Source organism: Saccopteryx leptura, chromosome 6 (assembly GCF_036850995.1).
Source record: "Saccopteryx leptura isolate mSacLep1 chromosome 6, mSacLep1_pri_phased_curated, whole genome shotgun sequence".
Lineage (NCBI taxonomy): Eukaryota > Metazoa > Chordata > Mammalia > Chiroptera > Emballonuridae > Saccopteryx > Saccopteryx leptura.
This window is the reverse complement of record NC_089508.1, coordinates 5,372,125-5,387,289: the sequence shown is the minus strand read 5'-3', so window position 1 is coordinate 5,387,289 and position 15,165 is coordinate 5,372,125. Positions and strand designations below refer to the sequence as shown.

At 54.6% G+C, this 15,165-nt stretch overlaps 1 protein-coding gene across 3 annotated transcripts in view; it reads right to left on the bottom strand.

The window, feature by feature from the left end:
* Window positions 1-15,165, bottom strand: part of WARS1 (tryptophanyl-tRNA synthetase 1) — a 31,167-nt gene that overhangs the window by 2,469 nt on the left and 13,533 nt on the right. For all 3 annotated transcript variants that reach the window (XM_066344025.1, XM_066344024.1, XM_066344027.1), the window contains 6 exons: window positions 14,882-14,990; window positions 12,436-12,555; window positions 11,093-11,275; window positions 5,197-5,297; window positions 4,266-4,378; window positions 3,895-4,068 (listed from right to left, as the gene is read on the bottom strand). In XM_066344025.1, the coding sequence (XP_066200122.1) occupies window positions 3,895-4,068; window positions 4,266-4,378; window positions 5,197-5,297; window positions 11,093-11,275; window positions 12,436-12,555; window positions 14,882-14,990 (800 nt within the window). The remainder of the gene's footprint in view (window positions 1-3,894; window positions 4,069-4,265; window positions 4,379-5,196; window positions 5,298-11,092; window positions 11,276-12,435; window positions 12,556-14,881; window positions 14,991-15,165) is intronic.

Below are 15,165 nucleotides of genomic sequence, written 5' to 3'. Positions count from 1 at the left end.
AGTTATCTGCTGAAGAGCTTCAGAAAGAGGACAGGCACAAATCACCTTCAGAATGACAGAGACGACCAGGGACGGGCAGCGCTGTCAGCCCCAGCCTGGCTGCTTGCTGCCTTCCCCATGGTGCAAGGGAACAGCCGGCACAGGAAGACAGCTCAGGAGGGAAATCTGGATGGACAGCATGGAGGTGGAAGGCCTACAGGACAAGCCCACCTAACACGTGCACTATCAGGAGCCGAAGACAAACTCACAATCTAACAAATGTGTTTCAGGAACCATGGAGGAGAATCTTGGAGAAAGCAGGGCCACAGGTAAGAGAAAAAAAGCCAAAAAATATAGACAAAATTTCTTCAGTGTTCTTTCAATGAGAATTTGAGAAGCCTGCTATGTACAAATGTCACTTTAATTTTTAAAAATGGGGAACAGGGTGGGCAGAGTTGGTCAATTCTAAGTGGAAATGTTTAGTAGGTCCCCCAGAGGCTCCAGGACAGGTGGGTCACAGACTGGACGCTCGGGGACTGTCCAGGAGCAGCAGAGGGACGTCGGCACAGGCGAGGTAAGGGAGGGCCACCTCCTGCAGTGGGCCCTGCCGAGCTCTGCCCAGAGAAAGAGGAAGTGGCCTAAGATGCTGGGCATGGCCCTGCCCAGGGGGGCTGGCGAGAGGTGCTGGCTGGTGGGTAGGCCACCTCCCTTAGCAAAAAGGGAGCAAGGCATAAAATCAAACCAGTATCTGCAAACGGCAGAAACTGGAAAATCCAAAGTGAGCAGGCAGAAGGGAAGCCACCGAGGACAGGGCTCTCGGGCAGGCATGGTGTCTGCCGGAGCCGCCACCCGCGTGGGCATCTTCCTCGGCATACTCCCTCACTAGGCCTCAGGGAAGACACTCCCGAGCCAGGGGGTCTCCCAAGCTACCAGGGTGGAGCCACCCAAGGGCCAGGGCAGCCCCCTGCTTCTGTCCGAGAGGAGGACAAGGAAGTGTGTGTCTGCTGCACGTTTTCCTGAATGCAGAGGGACCGCCTGCCACCTGGACAGGCTTCTCCTCTGATGGTGGCTGAGTCCCCAGTGACCCAGGGACCTCGGCATCATGCTCTCCACTCTGTAGTGAAGGAAACGAGGCCCAGACTGCCTAGAACCACTGCTTGTGGCACTGAGTGCTGCAGCCAAGCAGTCTTCCCGGGACCCAGGTTGCTGAGTGGCTTTGGTGGTCTTCAGTGACGCCAGGGCCTGACTTCCAGGAGAGCCCCGGGAAACGGTGTGGGGTAGGGTGGGGAGTGGGCGTGGTGGGCCTGGACTGCTAGGATCCAGAACGCTGGAGGGGGGTGAAACGCACCGAGCACGGCTCCACGTTGGAGGAAGCAGGAAGCCACCATGTACGGCTGTCTAGGCCCGGGAACGGGGGACTTGATCCAGCCCTCGAGAGCGGTTGGGCTTGCACTGCTCCAGTCCAACGGGAAGGTCGAGTGGGCTGGTAGAAGCCCCAAGACCGAGGGCTGGATGGGCCACTGGTCTGGAGCTGGGCGGCCGGCTCTGGGGCAGGCATGAAGGGGCCCTGTGACCAGAAATCCCGAGGGGTGGCCACATGGTCAACTGTGTCACAAATATTTGTCCTACAGGAGGCGACTCGCACTTCCCAGGGCCGCCTGTAGGGGCTCGGCTGACAGGATGGGCTTTGAGGGCCCTGGGGACAGACAGCCCCAGGAGGCTCGCAGGGCCCACCCTACAAAGGGGTTGCTCAACTATTCACTTTCACTTTCTTTCTTTCTTTTTTTTAAAAAAATCTTTATTTATTCATTTTAGAGAAGAGAGAGAGAAAGAAGGGAGGAGCAGGAAGCATCAACTCCCACATGTGCCTTGACCGGGCAGGCCCAGGGTTTTGAACCGGTGACCTTAGCATTCCAGGTTGACGCCCCATCCACTGCGCCACCACAGGTCAGGCCACTTTCACTTTCTGAACTGTAAACTTAAATTTGGGCAGCGCTAGACAGTTCATAAACACTTTTTATATGTGATCTCATGGAAGCCCTGCCTCGTCTGTGAAGGGGACAACTGCCCCATGTCACAAATGACACCAGACAGCCAAGCTCATGCACCAACAGCAGGTAAGAGGCAGGGCCAGACAGCGGTGGACCTGGGTGCCAGCCCTGGCCCCATGCTTCCCCAAGCCCTGATTTCCCTGCCTACAAACTGGACGTGGTGCCCAGGGTGGAAACAAGGACGCGGTGCAATCACACAGGTCAGCGCAGGGCAGGTGATCTCACAGCCCGCTGCGTGTCCCACACAGCTACTGCTGCTCCTCTTGAGAGGGGCAGGTGCCTGTCCTGCCCCACAGGCGCTAGGGACCCTGGTGGCCCTGGCGACCTGTGTGGGACTGATCTCCTGCTCAGGTTCACCCACCCTCTGGGTTTCTGTGGGTCCCTAAGTGAATGAAAATGCCCCAGAGCCAAACATGGCTGACCTCAAACAACATCTCAAAAGCAGAACAAAATGCCTCCTCTGCCTGAGGAGAGGAATGCCCCACCCCACACTCTGGAAGTCCCCCGCCGCCACCGAAGGGAAAGGGAAAGGAAAGCGAGTGTGTCTGATTACAGGTGCTCCATGGGGGGGGGGGGCACGCCTGGAAGCAAGTTTCAACACTAAGGGTTTCCCTGCTCTCAACCAGAGCCTGACTGGGACTTTCCAGAGGGCCAGGGGCCAGCAGTGACTCAGACGGTGGCATTACAGCTTCAAATAGTTTCTGTCCCTCCTTCTGAATATCCCCCCCCCCCCCCCCCCCAGCAAACACACACTTATTTCCAAGTAGAATGTCAACAGCGTTGCAGGGCAGTGAGGGGACTGTCACGTGCTGGCAGGTCAGCACCGAGCACAGAAGTGCGGTCTGAGAAGGAGAACGCTCCAACTAACTCGCAGTTCACGATTCTCTGGGGCCGCAAATACGGACTGAGAGCCCGCGGCACGGGGCCGGGGGCTGTCGTGGCAAAGACACTCATCAGTTCTCGTGTGAGTGAGACCTGTCAGGGGGAGCCAGCCCCAGCCTCCAGGCTGTCGGGGCCGCCATGGGCCAGGACCATCCTGTCGTTTTCCAGGGTGGAAACGTGGCCAAGGCGGTCTCTCCCTCTGGGCTCTGACCTTCTCACTTTTAAGAGGAACACACCACGCTATCCCAGTGAGAATTAATACGAGAAACTGTGAACAAAGCGCCCGGCCTGGCTCTGGGATACAGCTCATGCTCAGAAAACACGACATTTCCCCCTTCGGTTTAAGTATAACTTAAAAAAAAATTGTCGCCTGACCAGGCGGTGGCACAGTGGATAGAGTGTCGGACTGGGATGCGGAGGATCCAGGTTCAAGACCCCGAGGTCACCAGCTTGAACACGGGCTCATCTGGTTTGAGCAAAGCTCACCAGCTTGAGCCCAAGGTTGCTGGCTTGAGCAAGGGGTTACTCGGTCTGCTGAAGGCCTGCAGTCAAGGCACATATGAGAAAGCAATCAATGAACAACTAAGGTGTCGCAACAAAAAACTGATAATTGATGCTTCTCATCTCTCTGTGTTCCTGTCCGTCCCTAACTATCCTTCTCTCTGACTCTCACTCTGTCTCTGTAAAAGAAAAAAAAAAGTACTCTTTAAAAAAAAAATTGTCATGACTTTGCTTTCAGAATAGAGTGCTGATGAGAAAAGATAGAAAAAACACACAAAACAAAACCAAGTTTTGCCTAAGTGAAGGGCCACAAAACAAATTCACCAAATTCACCTGCTACCTGGGAACAGGGACAGGCAGCCTCGAGTGAGAGGGGTCGTCACGGACCCTGGATTTCAGCGGCCTTGGGCGGCGATGCCGACATGACAGAGTGACACTGCGGGCCACTCACACAGGCGCCCCCGCCCGGGGCAGTGCTCACCTTGGTCTTGATCTGCTTGGCCGTGTCTGTGAGGAAGATGGAGGAGTTGGGGTCGCTGGCACTCATTTTGGTCTGGGCCCCCTGCAGGGCAGGGAAGAAGGTGGAGTGTAGCAGGGCTGGTTTAGGGTAGCCGATCCTGGGGGCGACGTCCCTCGTCATCCTGAAGTAAGGGTCCTGGGGGAGAAAGAGGCCTTCTGAGGACGCCTGGGAGGAAGGCACCCCTTCTTAGCAGGTGAACAGCACCCCCAGCGTCCAGGTGCTTACAGAACCGACTCTGCACCCAAGGCCCTTCCAGCCGCCTCTACCACCGGGGAGTAAACAGCACCCCCCCTGCCGGCCCAGGCCAGAGACACCCCGCTCCGCCTCCTGACCTGGTCGATGGCACATGGGATGAGGCACTGGACATCCGTCTTGTCCCCGAAGATCTGCGGGAAGGAGCTGCTGAAGGAGGGAGCAGCCTGGATGGCGGGAAAGCTGATCTTCCCTATGAGGGAGGACACAGGGCTGTGACACGAGCCCCGCCCCCGCCGGGCCATCGCCCCTTTGCCCGTGAGAGGATGGACAAACCAGGCTTTCTCACCCTTAGAAGAGCAATCTCCACTACAGAAACTCTGAAAACTACAGAAAAGTAGAAGAAAAAAATCTGGAGACCCAACTGGTCTCTTCATCTCTTTTCTCTATTTTGCGCATTTCGGTTGTGAATATACTCCGTTTTCTCCCTTGCCTTTCCCACTTTGTAGCATTTACCGAGGCCGCTGTTACCTGTTCTCTCCTGTAGATGTACCGTCCAGCACTTAACCGTTCCCCGCCCCCTGGGGTTCAGGTTGTTCTTCATGGTTTACTTACTATACACTCTGCTACCTTAGTACGGAACACTTCAGTATCTGGGGGGCTGCTGACACTGCTACTGTTATTTGCTGAGACTGCAGAGGGGGATTCCTGGGTCACAGTATGGCATCCGTGTCACCCTCGACAGGTTGTGCCCCAGTGCGGCACTGGGGGACTCCGGTGTGCTCAGGTATGTACTGTGAGTGGACAAGAACTCCGAAGCCGTCTGCACCCTTCCTACTTTCTTCTAAGCCTTAAAATGGATGATGAAGAGAGGTGGGCTGGCACCCTGAAATACACTCCACACGCCCAGGACAGTGGCCGAGGGCCTCACACTGGCTCCTTCTGTTCCGAGGAGACTTCCTTTACAATTGACAGAGACAAAGTGCAGACGCCACCATCTCAGCAGCTGGGTTCCAGGCCCTGCTCTGCTCTGATGGGCCAGGCCAGGCACAAGAGGCGGCTGTTCCTTACCAATGCTGTCACTGTCCGTGAAGCCGAAAATGCCTTTCACTTGGTTGAAGGTCACATGCTTCTGAATCTTCACCACGTTCCTGTAGAAGCCTGGGCTCATGCTGCAGAGAAAATCGGAATCAGACCCTAGGCCAATGGTTCTCAGAGTGTGTGCCAGGGTGCACTGGTGTGCCCTAGAAGATTTCCAGGTGTGCCCTATGGTATTCCAGAGAAATATGTGCCTGTTGGGGACCAAAACACCAACAGGGTTTTGGGAGTTTAGATTTTTGGGGGACAGAGGTGTCGGGAATTGGCTGTAAGCTGACAGTCTGCCCAACACCCCACCTCACATGCCTGATTAGGTTGCAAAAGGCTGTTAAGCTGTGGTGCTGGATTGTTTACACTACCCCCCACGTTCCCCAGAAAGACTGGAGGCAAGTTTCTTCTATCCTTTGTTTGGTGTAAAGTTAAGATGACATGTATAATGGGGGTTTTCTGCACTCAACACAAGAGTAAAAAAGTGGGAATTCTTCAATGTATTGACGAGGAAATGAGAGTTTGCCTTTCAAATATATGCCCAAACATTGAAGAAATCTCTAGAACACATCAGGCTCATGTTTCTCATAAACACAATAAAAAAACTTAACACATTCATGCCAGGACCTGCTGAATTTACCAAATCTTACTAAGAATGTATCTATATACATAAAAAATAACTTTTTTTGTCATTTAAAATTTTTTTATTTTTAAATTTTTAACCCCTCTTTTTTATGAATTCTAAAAAGCATAACTCAAAAAATGTAACATAAAAATGTATTTTAGTGTTAGAGTAAATTGAATTTTGTCATATTTATTTTGTTTAATTACTATAAAAGCACACTTGGACTTTATATCTATATACATATATATTTTTAAAAATCTTTTTTCTTTTTTTATAGAGACAGAGAGAGAGTCAGAGAGAGGGATAAATAGGGACAGACAGGAACGAAGAGAGATGAGAAGCATCAATCATCAGTTGAACCTTAGTTGTTCATTGATTGCTCTCTCATATGTACCTTGACCGCGGGCCTTCAGCAGACCGAGTAACCCCTTGCTGAGCCAGCGACCTTGGGTCCAAGCTGGTGAGCTTTGCTTAAACCAGTTGAACCCGCGCTCAGGCTGGTGACCTCGGGGTCTCGAACCCGGGTCCTCTACATCCCAGTCTGACACTCTATCCACTGTGCCACCGCCTGGTCAGGCTATACATATTTTTAATATTTGACTTAATTATTATAACATATTTCTCAGAAATTTGTATATAGTGTGCCTACAATTATTTGTAGGATTTTAAATGTTTCCCGACTTCAAACAGTTTGAGAACCACTGCCCTAGGCCCACAGAGCCTTCTGCCAAAGGCAGAGCAACAGGGTGAAGCCGTCGGAGTGACACTATCTGGGGACACAGACTGAGGAGGGAGGTGCCCACGACCACTGGAGGCAAAGGCACCTGCAGCAGGCCAAGCAGACACGCCTTCACCTGTGAAGTGGCCTGGCCCGCGTGGAAACCAGTGTGAGGTCGACACAAGGCACAAGCAACAAGCAAACGAGGGCTGAACACAAGCAGATCCCGACTCGCGGCAACAGGAAGCATCGGGTTCTGCCAGGCCAGGGGCTGAGTGTGCTGTGGAGCTTCCCATCTGGGAGTCCCTGGTTCTGCCAGGCCAGGGGCTGAGTGTGCTGTGGGCTTCCCATCTGGGAGTCCCTGGTTCTGCCAGGCCAGGGGCTGAGTGTGCTGTGGGCTTCCCATCTGGGAGTCCCTGGTTCTGCCGGGCCAGGGGCTGAGTGTGCTGTGGGCTTCCCATCTGGGAGTCCCTGGTTCTGCCGGGCCAGGGGCTGAGTGTGCTGTGGGCTTCCCATCTGGGAGTCCCTGGTTCTGCCAGGCCAGGGGCTGAGTGTGCTGTGGGCTTCCCATCTGGGAGTCCCTGGTTCTGCCAGGCCAGGGGCTGAGTGTGCTGTGGGCTTCCCATCTGGGAGTCCCTGGTTCTGCCAGGCCAGGGGCTGAGTGTGCTGTGGGCTTCACATCTGGGAGTCCCTGGTTCTGCCAGGCCAGGGGCTGAGTGTGCTGTGGGCTTCCCATCTGGGAGTCCCTGGTTCTGCCAGGCCAGGGGCTGAGTGTGCTGTGGGCTTCCCATCTGGGAGTCCCTGGTTCTGCCGGGCCAGGGGCTGAGTGTGCTGTGGGCTTCCCATCTGGGAGTCCCTGGTTCTGCCGGGCCAGGGGCTGAGTGTGCTGTGGAGCTTCCCATCTGGGAGTCCCTGGTTCTGCCGGGCCAGGGGCTGAGTGTGCTGTGGGCTTCCCATCTGGGAGTCCCTGGTTCTGCCAGGCCAGGGGCTGAGTGTGCTGTGGGCTTCCCATCTGGGAGTCCCTGGTTCTGCCAGGCCAGGGGCTGAGTGTGCTGTGGGCTTCCCATCTGGGAGTCCCTGGTTCTGCCAGGCCAGGGGCTGAGTGTGCTGTGGGCTTCCCATCTGGGAGTCCCTGGTTCTGCCAGGCCAGGGGCTGAGTGTGCTGTGGGCTTCCCATCTGGGAGTCCCTGGTTCTGCCAGGCCAGGGGCTGAGTGTGCTGTGGGCTTCCCATCTGGGAGTCCCTGGTTCTGCCAGGCCAGGGGCTGAGTGTGCTGTGGGCTTCCCATCTGGGAGTCCCTGGTTCTGCCAGGCCAGGGGCTGAGTGTGCTGTGGGCTTCACATCTGGGAGTCCCTGGTTCTGCCAGGCCGGGGGCTGAGTGTGCTGTGGGCTTCCCATCTGGGAGTCCCTGGTTCTGCCGGGCCAGGGGCTGAGTGTGCTGTGGGCTTCCCATCTGGGAGTCCCTGGTTCTGCCAGGCCAGGGGCTGAGTGTGCTGTGGGCTTCCCATCTGGGAGTCCCTGGTTCTGCCGGGCCAGGGGCTGAGTGTGCTGTGGGGCTTCACATCTGGGAGTCCCTGGTTCTGCCAGGCCAGGGGCTGAGTGTGCTGTGGGGCTTCACATCTGGGAGTCCCTGGTTCTGCCAGGGCCAGGGGCTGAGTGTGCTGTGGGCTTCCCATCTGGGAGTCCCTGGTTCTGCCAGGCCAGGGGCTGAGTGTGCTGTGGGCTTCACATCTGGGAGTCCCTGGTTCTGCCAGGCCAGGGGCTGAGTGTGCTGTGGGCTTCCCATCTGGGAGTCCCTGGTTCTGCCAGGCCAGGGGCTGAGTGTGCTGTGGGCTTCCCATCTGGGAGTCCCTGGTTCTGCCAGGCCAGGGGCTGAGTGTGCTGTGGGCTTCCCATCTGGGAGTCCCTGGTTCTGCCGGGCCGGGGGCTGAGTGTGCTGTGGGCTTCACATCTGGGAGTCCCTGGTTCTGCCAGGTCAGGGGCTGAGTGTGCTGTGGGGCTTCCCATCTGGGAGTCCCTGGTTCTGCCAGGGCCAGGGGCTGAGTGTGCTGTGGGCTTCCCATCTGGGAGTCCCTGGTTCTGCCAGGCCAGGGGCTGAGTGTGCTGTGGGCTTCACATCTGGGAGTCCCTGGTTCTGCCAGGCCAGGGGCTGAGTGTGCTGTGGGCTTCCCATCTGGGAGTCCCTGGTTCTGCCAGGCCAGGGGCTGAGTGTGCTGTGGGCTTCACATCTGGGAGTCCCTGGTTCTGCCAGGCTAGGGGCTGAGTGTGCTGTGGGCTTCCCATCTGGGAGTCCCTGGTTCTGCCAGGGCCAGGGGCTGAGTGTGCTGTGGGCTTCACATCTGGGAGTCCCTGGTTCTGCCAGGCCAGGGGCTGAGTGTGCTGTGGGCTTCCCATCTGGGAGTCCCTGGTTCTGCCAGGCCAGGGGCTGAGTGTGCTGTGGGGCTTCACATCTGGGAGTCCCTGGTTCTGCCAGGCCAGGGGCTGAGTGTGCTGTGGGCTTCCCATCTGGGAGTCCCTGGTTCTGCCAGGCCAGGGGCTGAGTGTGCTGTGGGCTTCCCATCTGGGAGTCCCTGGTTCTGCCAGGCCAGGGGCTGAGTGTGCTGTGGGCTTCCCATCTGGGAGTCCCTGGTTCTGCCAGGCCAGGGGCTGAGTGTGCTGTGGGCTTCACATCTGGGAGTCCCTGGTTCTGCCGGGCCGGGGGCTGAGTGTGCTGTGGGCTTCCCATCTGGGAGTCCCTGGTTCTGCCAGGCCAGGGGCTGAGTGTGCTGTGGGCTTCCCATCTGGGAGTCCCTGGTTCTGCCAGGCCAGGGGCTGAGTGTGCTGTGGGCTTCACATCTGGGAGTCCCCGGGAGCGTTTCTGCCGAGAGACCGTTCTGTGTTGTGGGAGACTGTGTGCAGCTTGTTACCAGAGTGCCAGGACAGACACCTGCAGCTGGTCCTCCCTGCGTCTGCCACCACCGCCCCTCCCCTGTGGGCAGCGTGCTGTTGGGACAGGACACCCCATCCCTAACCAGCGCTCTCTCTTCTGTATGTGAGGGGTGTGGACACAAGGCCTGGATCGGGGGCAGCCACTCAGCTCCTGGAGGAAACCAGGCTAAGGATGGAGTCAATACAGGAAGGGGCAGTATCCTCACACAGATTAGGACCCCAGCTCTGTGGTGTCTAGCAGTATTTCTAAAGAAGATGGCCTTGACCTTTCCTGGAGGCTGGGTCCCTTCCTTGCTGCAGCGGCGCCCACACAAGAGGCTTTGCTACTGTGGCGAGTAATGGATCCGGCTGCACCCCACAGGCAATGGCTGAGTATCAGTTCAGCCCTGGAGAGGACAGCTGCCCGCCACACTCCCAAGCTTTAAGGAACATGCCCCAGATCAGTGCACACAGCCCGTCGGGGGGCAGGATTTCATGTGGGGAGAGGTTCCAGATGGTAATGTTTACTGAGCCCTCGCCGGGTGCCAGGCTCTGCTCAGCGCACTTTGTAGGGAGGGCCTCAGCACATCGTCCTCCAGCCTTGCGCACGGGTGCGGGCCCTCCTGACGGCTGAGGCACGGCACGCCCTCCCTCTGTCCCTGCAGGGCCCGTTATCGGTGACCCGCCTGACCCTCTGGTTCGGCGGTGGGTCACTGTCTTGCTGGCCACCACGGCCCAGCAGCAGCCTGGCCCGCAGCAGATGCTCAGCCCTTCAACCCTGGTCTAGCCTCCTTCCTTCTAGAATCGTGTTTCTCCAAGGAAACCACAAGAAAAGTAATTTTAAAAACTGATCCTCTAATACTTTTCTAACACGTTCTTGGTAGTAATTTCCAACACTTCAGAAGTTTCAATTCAAGGATTTTCAGAAAGAACTATTTTGGCCGGTGAGGAGCTGACTTAAAAAACTAGACCGAGGGAACTGTGTGACCACTGAGTCTCTTCTCTGTGAGCCAAGACAAAGAGACGCCTTACCTTGGCAGAACTGACTACCCTCGGAGAGACGCTACAATGCAGAAGTCCTTCTCTGTCGCAGCTGAGCATGAGAACTGTAACCACTAAACCAGGTTGTAACACTTAACACAGGAAGAAAACATTCATGGCCAGAGAGCAGCAGGGATGTTTCAGACTCAGCTGTGGTCACGAGGACGTGACCTCTGTGTGTACTTATTTAAAAGGCAGCCGAGCCTGACCACGCAGTGGCGCAGTGGATAGAGTGTCGGACTGGGATTCAGAGGACCCAGGTTCGAGACCCCGAGGTCACCAGCTTGAGTGTGGGCTCATCTGGTTTGAGCAAAAAGCTCACTGACTTGAACCCAAGGTTGCTGGCTCCAGCAAGGGGTTACTCGGTCTGCTGAAGGCCCACGGTCAAGGCACATATGAGAAAGCAATCAATGAACAACTAAGGTGTTGCAACGTGCAATGAAAAACTAATGATTGATGCTTCTCATCTCTCTCCGTTCCTGTCTGTCTGTCCCTGTCTATCCTCTCTGACTCACTCTCTGTCTCTGTAAAAAATAAATTAAAAAAGAAAAAAAAAGAAAAAAAGGCGGCAGCCGAACGTTTTCTCCTTACCCCATGTAGTCAAGGTCAGAGAAGATGAAGGTCTTGTTGATGTCAAAACCACAGGCGATGATGTCCTTGGCGTTCTCCACAGCGTAGCCGTGGGCCTGCTCCAGGGTCAGGTCCTTCCACAGGTACTTCTCGTCGTCTGTCATCTGGATGACCAAGGGCACATTAAACACGTCCTGCAGCCACCTACGAGACAGGGGAGGAAGGTGACATCACATTTCCCTGCAGAAAAATGCTGTTTGGCAGCTAAAAACACAGTTCCTACTAACAACTTGTGTCAAAACTTCTTTTGTCGCCTGACCAGGCGGTGGCGCAGTGGATAGAGCGTCGGACTGGGATGCGGAAGATCCAGGTTCAAGACCCCGAGGTTGCCAGCTTGAGCGTGGGCTCATCTGGTTTGAGCAAAAGCTCACTGGCTTGAGCCCAAGGTTGCTGGCTCGAGCAGGGGGTTACTCAGTCTGCTGAAGGCCCGTGGTCAAGGCACATACGAGAAAGCAATCAATGAACAACTAAGGTGTTGCAACGCGCAACGAAAAACTAATGGTTGATGCTTCTCATCTCTCTGTCCCTGTCTATCCCTCTCTCTGAATCTCTCTCTGTCTCTATAAAAAAAATAAATAAATAAATTAAAAAAAAACAAAAAACAAAAAAAAACTTCTTTTGTCTACAAAACAACATATCTTTATTAATTTTTTTAAAAGAATTTACCGATTTTAGAGAGGACAGAGAGAGACAGAGAGAGGCAGGGAGAGAGAGAGAGAAGATGGGGGGAAGAGCAGGAAGCATCAAATTGTAGCAATTGCTTCTTGCATGTGCCTTGACTGGGCAAGCCTGGGGTTTCGAACTGGCAACTTCAGCATCCTAGGTCGACACTTTATCCACTGCGCCACCCCAGACCAGGCAAAATCACGTTTTAGCATGCTGTGAATTTGATCATTCACAATGATAAGGGCAAATGCCATTTATGAACTCAGAGCGCCCTGCACATCAGCTCTAGGTTAGCTGTTCCACACACTTTATTTGTATGTAGCCGTAGGTTGACTTCACGAGGCAGGCATTACGTTTTCCACCTTGCAGATGTGGAAACTAAGGTTTAGAGCAACAACTGGCTACAGCCACGTGGGTGTGGAACAGGTCAGGTTGACTCTCTCCATCCTCCGTGTCCCTCTAAGGGGACACCAGAAACAAACTAAGTGAACAGAGACACAAAGGCGCCGACCCTCTAATATGCTGGTTGTTCCGTGGACACGAACTAGTCCTGTCTGGTCGGCTCTAGACGTGGTTTACGACAAACGTTTCTGGCTTGCTAATAAAAAGCACGAGAGGCCGTACAACACAATACTTACTTTGTGAAAATAAACGGGATGAGGTGACCCACATGCATGGCTTCGGAGGAAGGGCCCCTGCCCGTATACAGATAAAATGGCTTCTTGTTTTCATAGGCGTCAAGGACTTGGTTCATGTCTCTAAAGGAAAGGGAAAAGAAAGTAATAGTGTTTCTTTTTTTTTCTGAGAAAAAACTCAAGGCGCTTATGCTCATTGGAAAATGTTGAGACAACACTAGTTTGTTATCCTTGATGCTTGTTATAAAAATGACAGGAAATGTCTAACGAAATGGTTTCTCCTGTGATTGTTCTAAAAGTAGAAGACATAAAGGTTTGGAATAATGAGTTTAAAAGATTGATATGGTTGGGCAGCCACTGAAACTCTTTCAGAACTGTTACAAATGTCAACGTCGAGGCACCATCTGCTGTATACACTGTCCCGGGTGACACCAGGCCAACACTACAGTCCCTGTTTAGAATCACCCAGTCCTGGGGCTCCAGAGAGCCCGAGGGGGAGATCGCAGGTTCCACAGGGTCCTCACTGAGGGGAAGTAAGAAATTTCCCAGAGAGCTGAGATGGCTCCTCCGGCCAGGTGGGATCGAGCGTCTTCACCTGGGAGTCACTCTGCAGTCAGCCGCCCTCCCCAGGTCTGGGGTCCAGGGACGAGGCACACGAGGGGTCCTCTGTCCTCGCTGTGCATCAGAATCACGTGAGCGCCATTTCCACACTGCACTGTCTGGGCCCCAGCTTCAGAGATGCTGATTCACAGGGCCCAGGGTGACATCTGGGAGTCTGTGTTTTTCAACAGCTCTTCCAGTGACTGTGACATGGCAGGGTATGAAACCATCACCCTAGGGTGTGACTGTTCCTTGTTTCTGGGCAGTTTCCCAAAAGGAAAGAGAAACGGCCACCTTTCTGGAGGTCTGGGTGGAATCCATGCAGCAGGACTCGACACATGCCTGCCCCTTCTACCCTGAGCCGGGCCAACCGCGCTCCTCTCTGGGCTGACAGGGTTAAGGGCATTCTCCTTTTTGTGCTGAGTTTTGAGCCCCCACTGCACCTCATGGAATGAACATACACTCCTTTTGAAACAAAGAAATAATAAAACACTTAATTTTGGAGGGAAAAAGTCCTTCTTTGGCTCTCAGAACTAACCAAATCAAACTTCTAAGGGCTTGCAGATGAGAAAAGCAGGCATGGCCACCGGAGCCGGCCTGGCGCCCGTGCAGGACGTCCCTGACACGCCAGTGCTAGCGCTCGCTGTGTGCCAGGTCCTGGGGGAGCGCTCGGCAGGCGTGCAGCTGACGGAGGCGCCGTCCGAGCTCAGCTCTGCGCGTGGTTTCCGGCAGGGGCTCCCTCGGCCAGTGAGGGAGCCCAGGCAGGACCGACTGTTTCTTTGCAGCTGGACAGCGGGTGCTATATCTCATCTAATCCCCTATTTCACAGATGAGGACATTAGGTAGTGGGGTGTGCTCAAATTTGAGAATGGCCAAAAGCTCTAAGTCCTAAGCCTCCATCAACTGACACAGGCTACAACACGGATGGGCCTGGATACACGCTCAGTGAAATGGCCAGACACAAACAGCCTCACGTGTGATTCTGTTTATCTGAAACCTGCAGAAGAGGAAAATTCACAGACTCAGGAAGGCACTGGTGGCCGCCAGTGGTGGTGGTGGGGGGAGGAACAGGACTGACTGCTAATGGGCAGGGGGTTTCTTTCTGGGTTGATGAAAATGTTCTGGAATGAGACAGTGGTGATGGTTGTAAACCTTGTGAATATACTAAAAACCACACAATTATATACTTGAAAGAGGCGAACTAAATCTCATTAAGGAAGAAAGGCTTTGATTACATTCTGCCCAGAAAAAAGGCTGAATGAGGCCCGGAGTTCTCTGCACAGAATTCGAGGCGTGGGGCAGGTCGCCGTGTTGTGACCTATGTGTGTTGCCCCATAACCGTGAAGCGGGAGTGGAACAGAACAGCCCTATTTTGGACAGTCTTGAAAATGGGCTGGCTCCAGCCCCAGGTGACCGGTGCGGTGGGGGAGGCAGAAACCCTCTGGAACCGGTCCATTTCCTGAAGTTACTATCTGCACGGCACTCAGGGTCCGAGGTGGGATGCTCTGTTCCGTGGACGCGCTATTAGTTTCTCTTTTGATATGATTTATGAGCAGGCCAGCACAATAGGAGGAAGAGGGTACGTCATTTCAGGAAGCCTACTGCTTATCGCATGGGAAACTTGAACCCTGGACATGATCTGGCATGCGTCTCATCTGTAAGAAGGTAACCTGCACCTTGTGAACTGGGCAGTTTATAGGTTACTAAACTAAGGGCCCGAGGGGGAAGGGATGGGCATGACCCCACAGCCAGTGACTCACAGGGCAGCCGGTGCCCTTTCCTCACGGTGCCAGGCAGCCCGAGGGAACAGCCCGAGAACCCTATTTTGAACAAAGGAGAGCGCCCTGACCTGTGGGAGAAGAAGATTCCCCTGCGCAGGAAGCGATGTGGTCTCTGGCCCGTCGCTCTCTCTATTCGGTTCACCAGCTCCTTGTCGATTTTACTGCTTCCGAACCGAACTGGAAAAAAAAATTGGGAAAAGAGATGACTATCTTAAGTGGTGGGAGGTTTGGTGACCTGGAATTACCAAGACAAGGCGCAAAGCTGCTAATCCCACGTGCAGTCTTAATGAGCCCAAACCCCGTCAGGCCTCTGCTTCCGGGCCTTCCCCCAACACAAAGTTCAGTGTCTTTG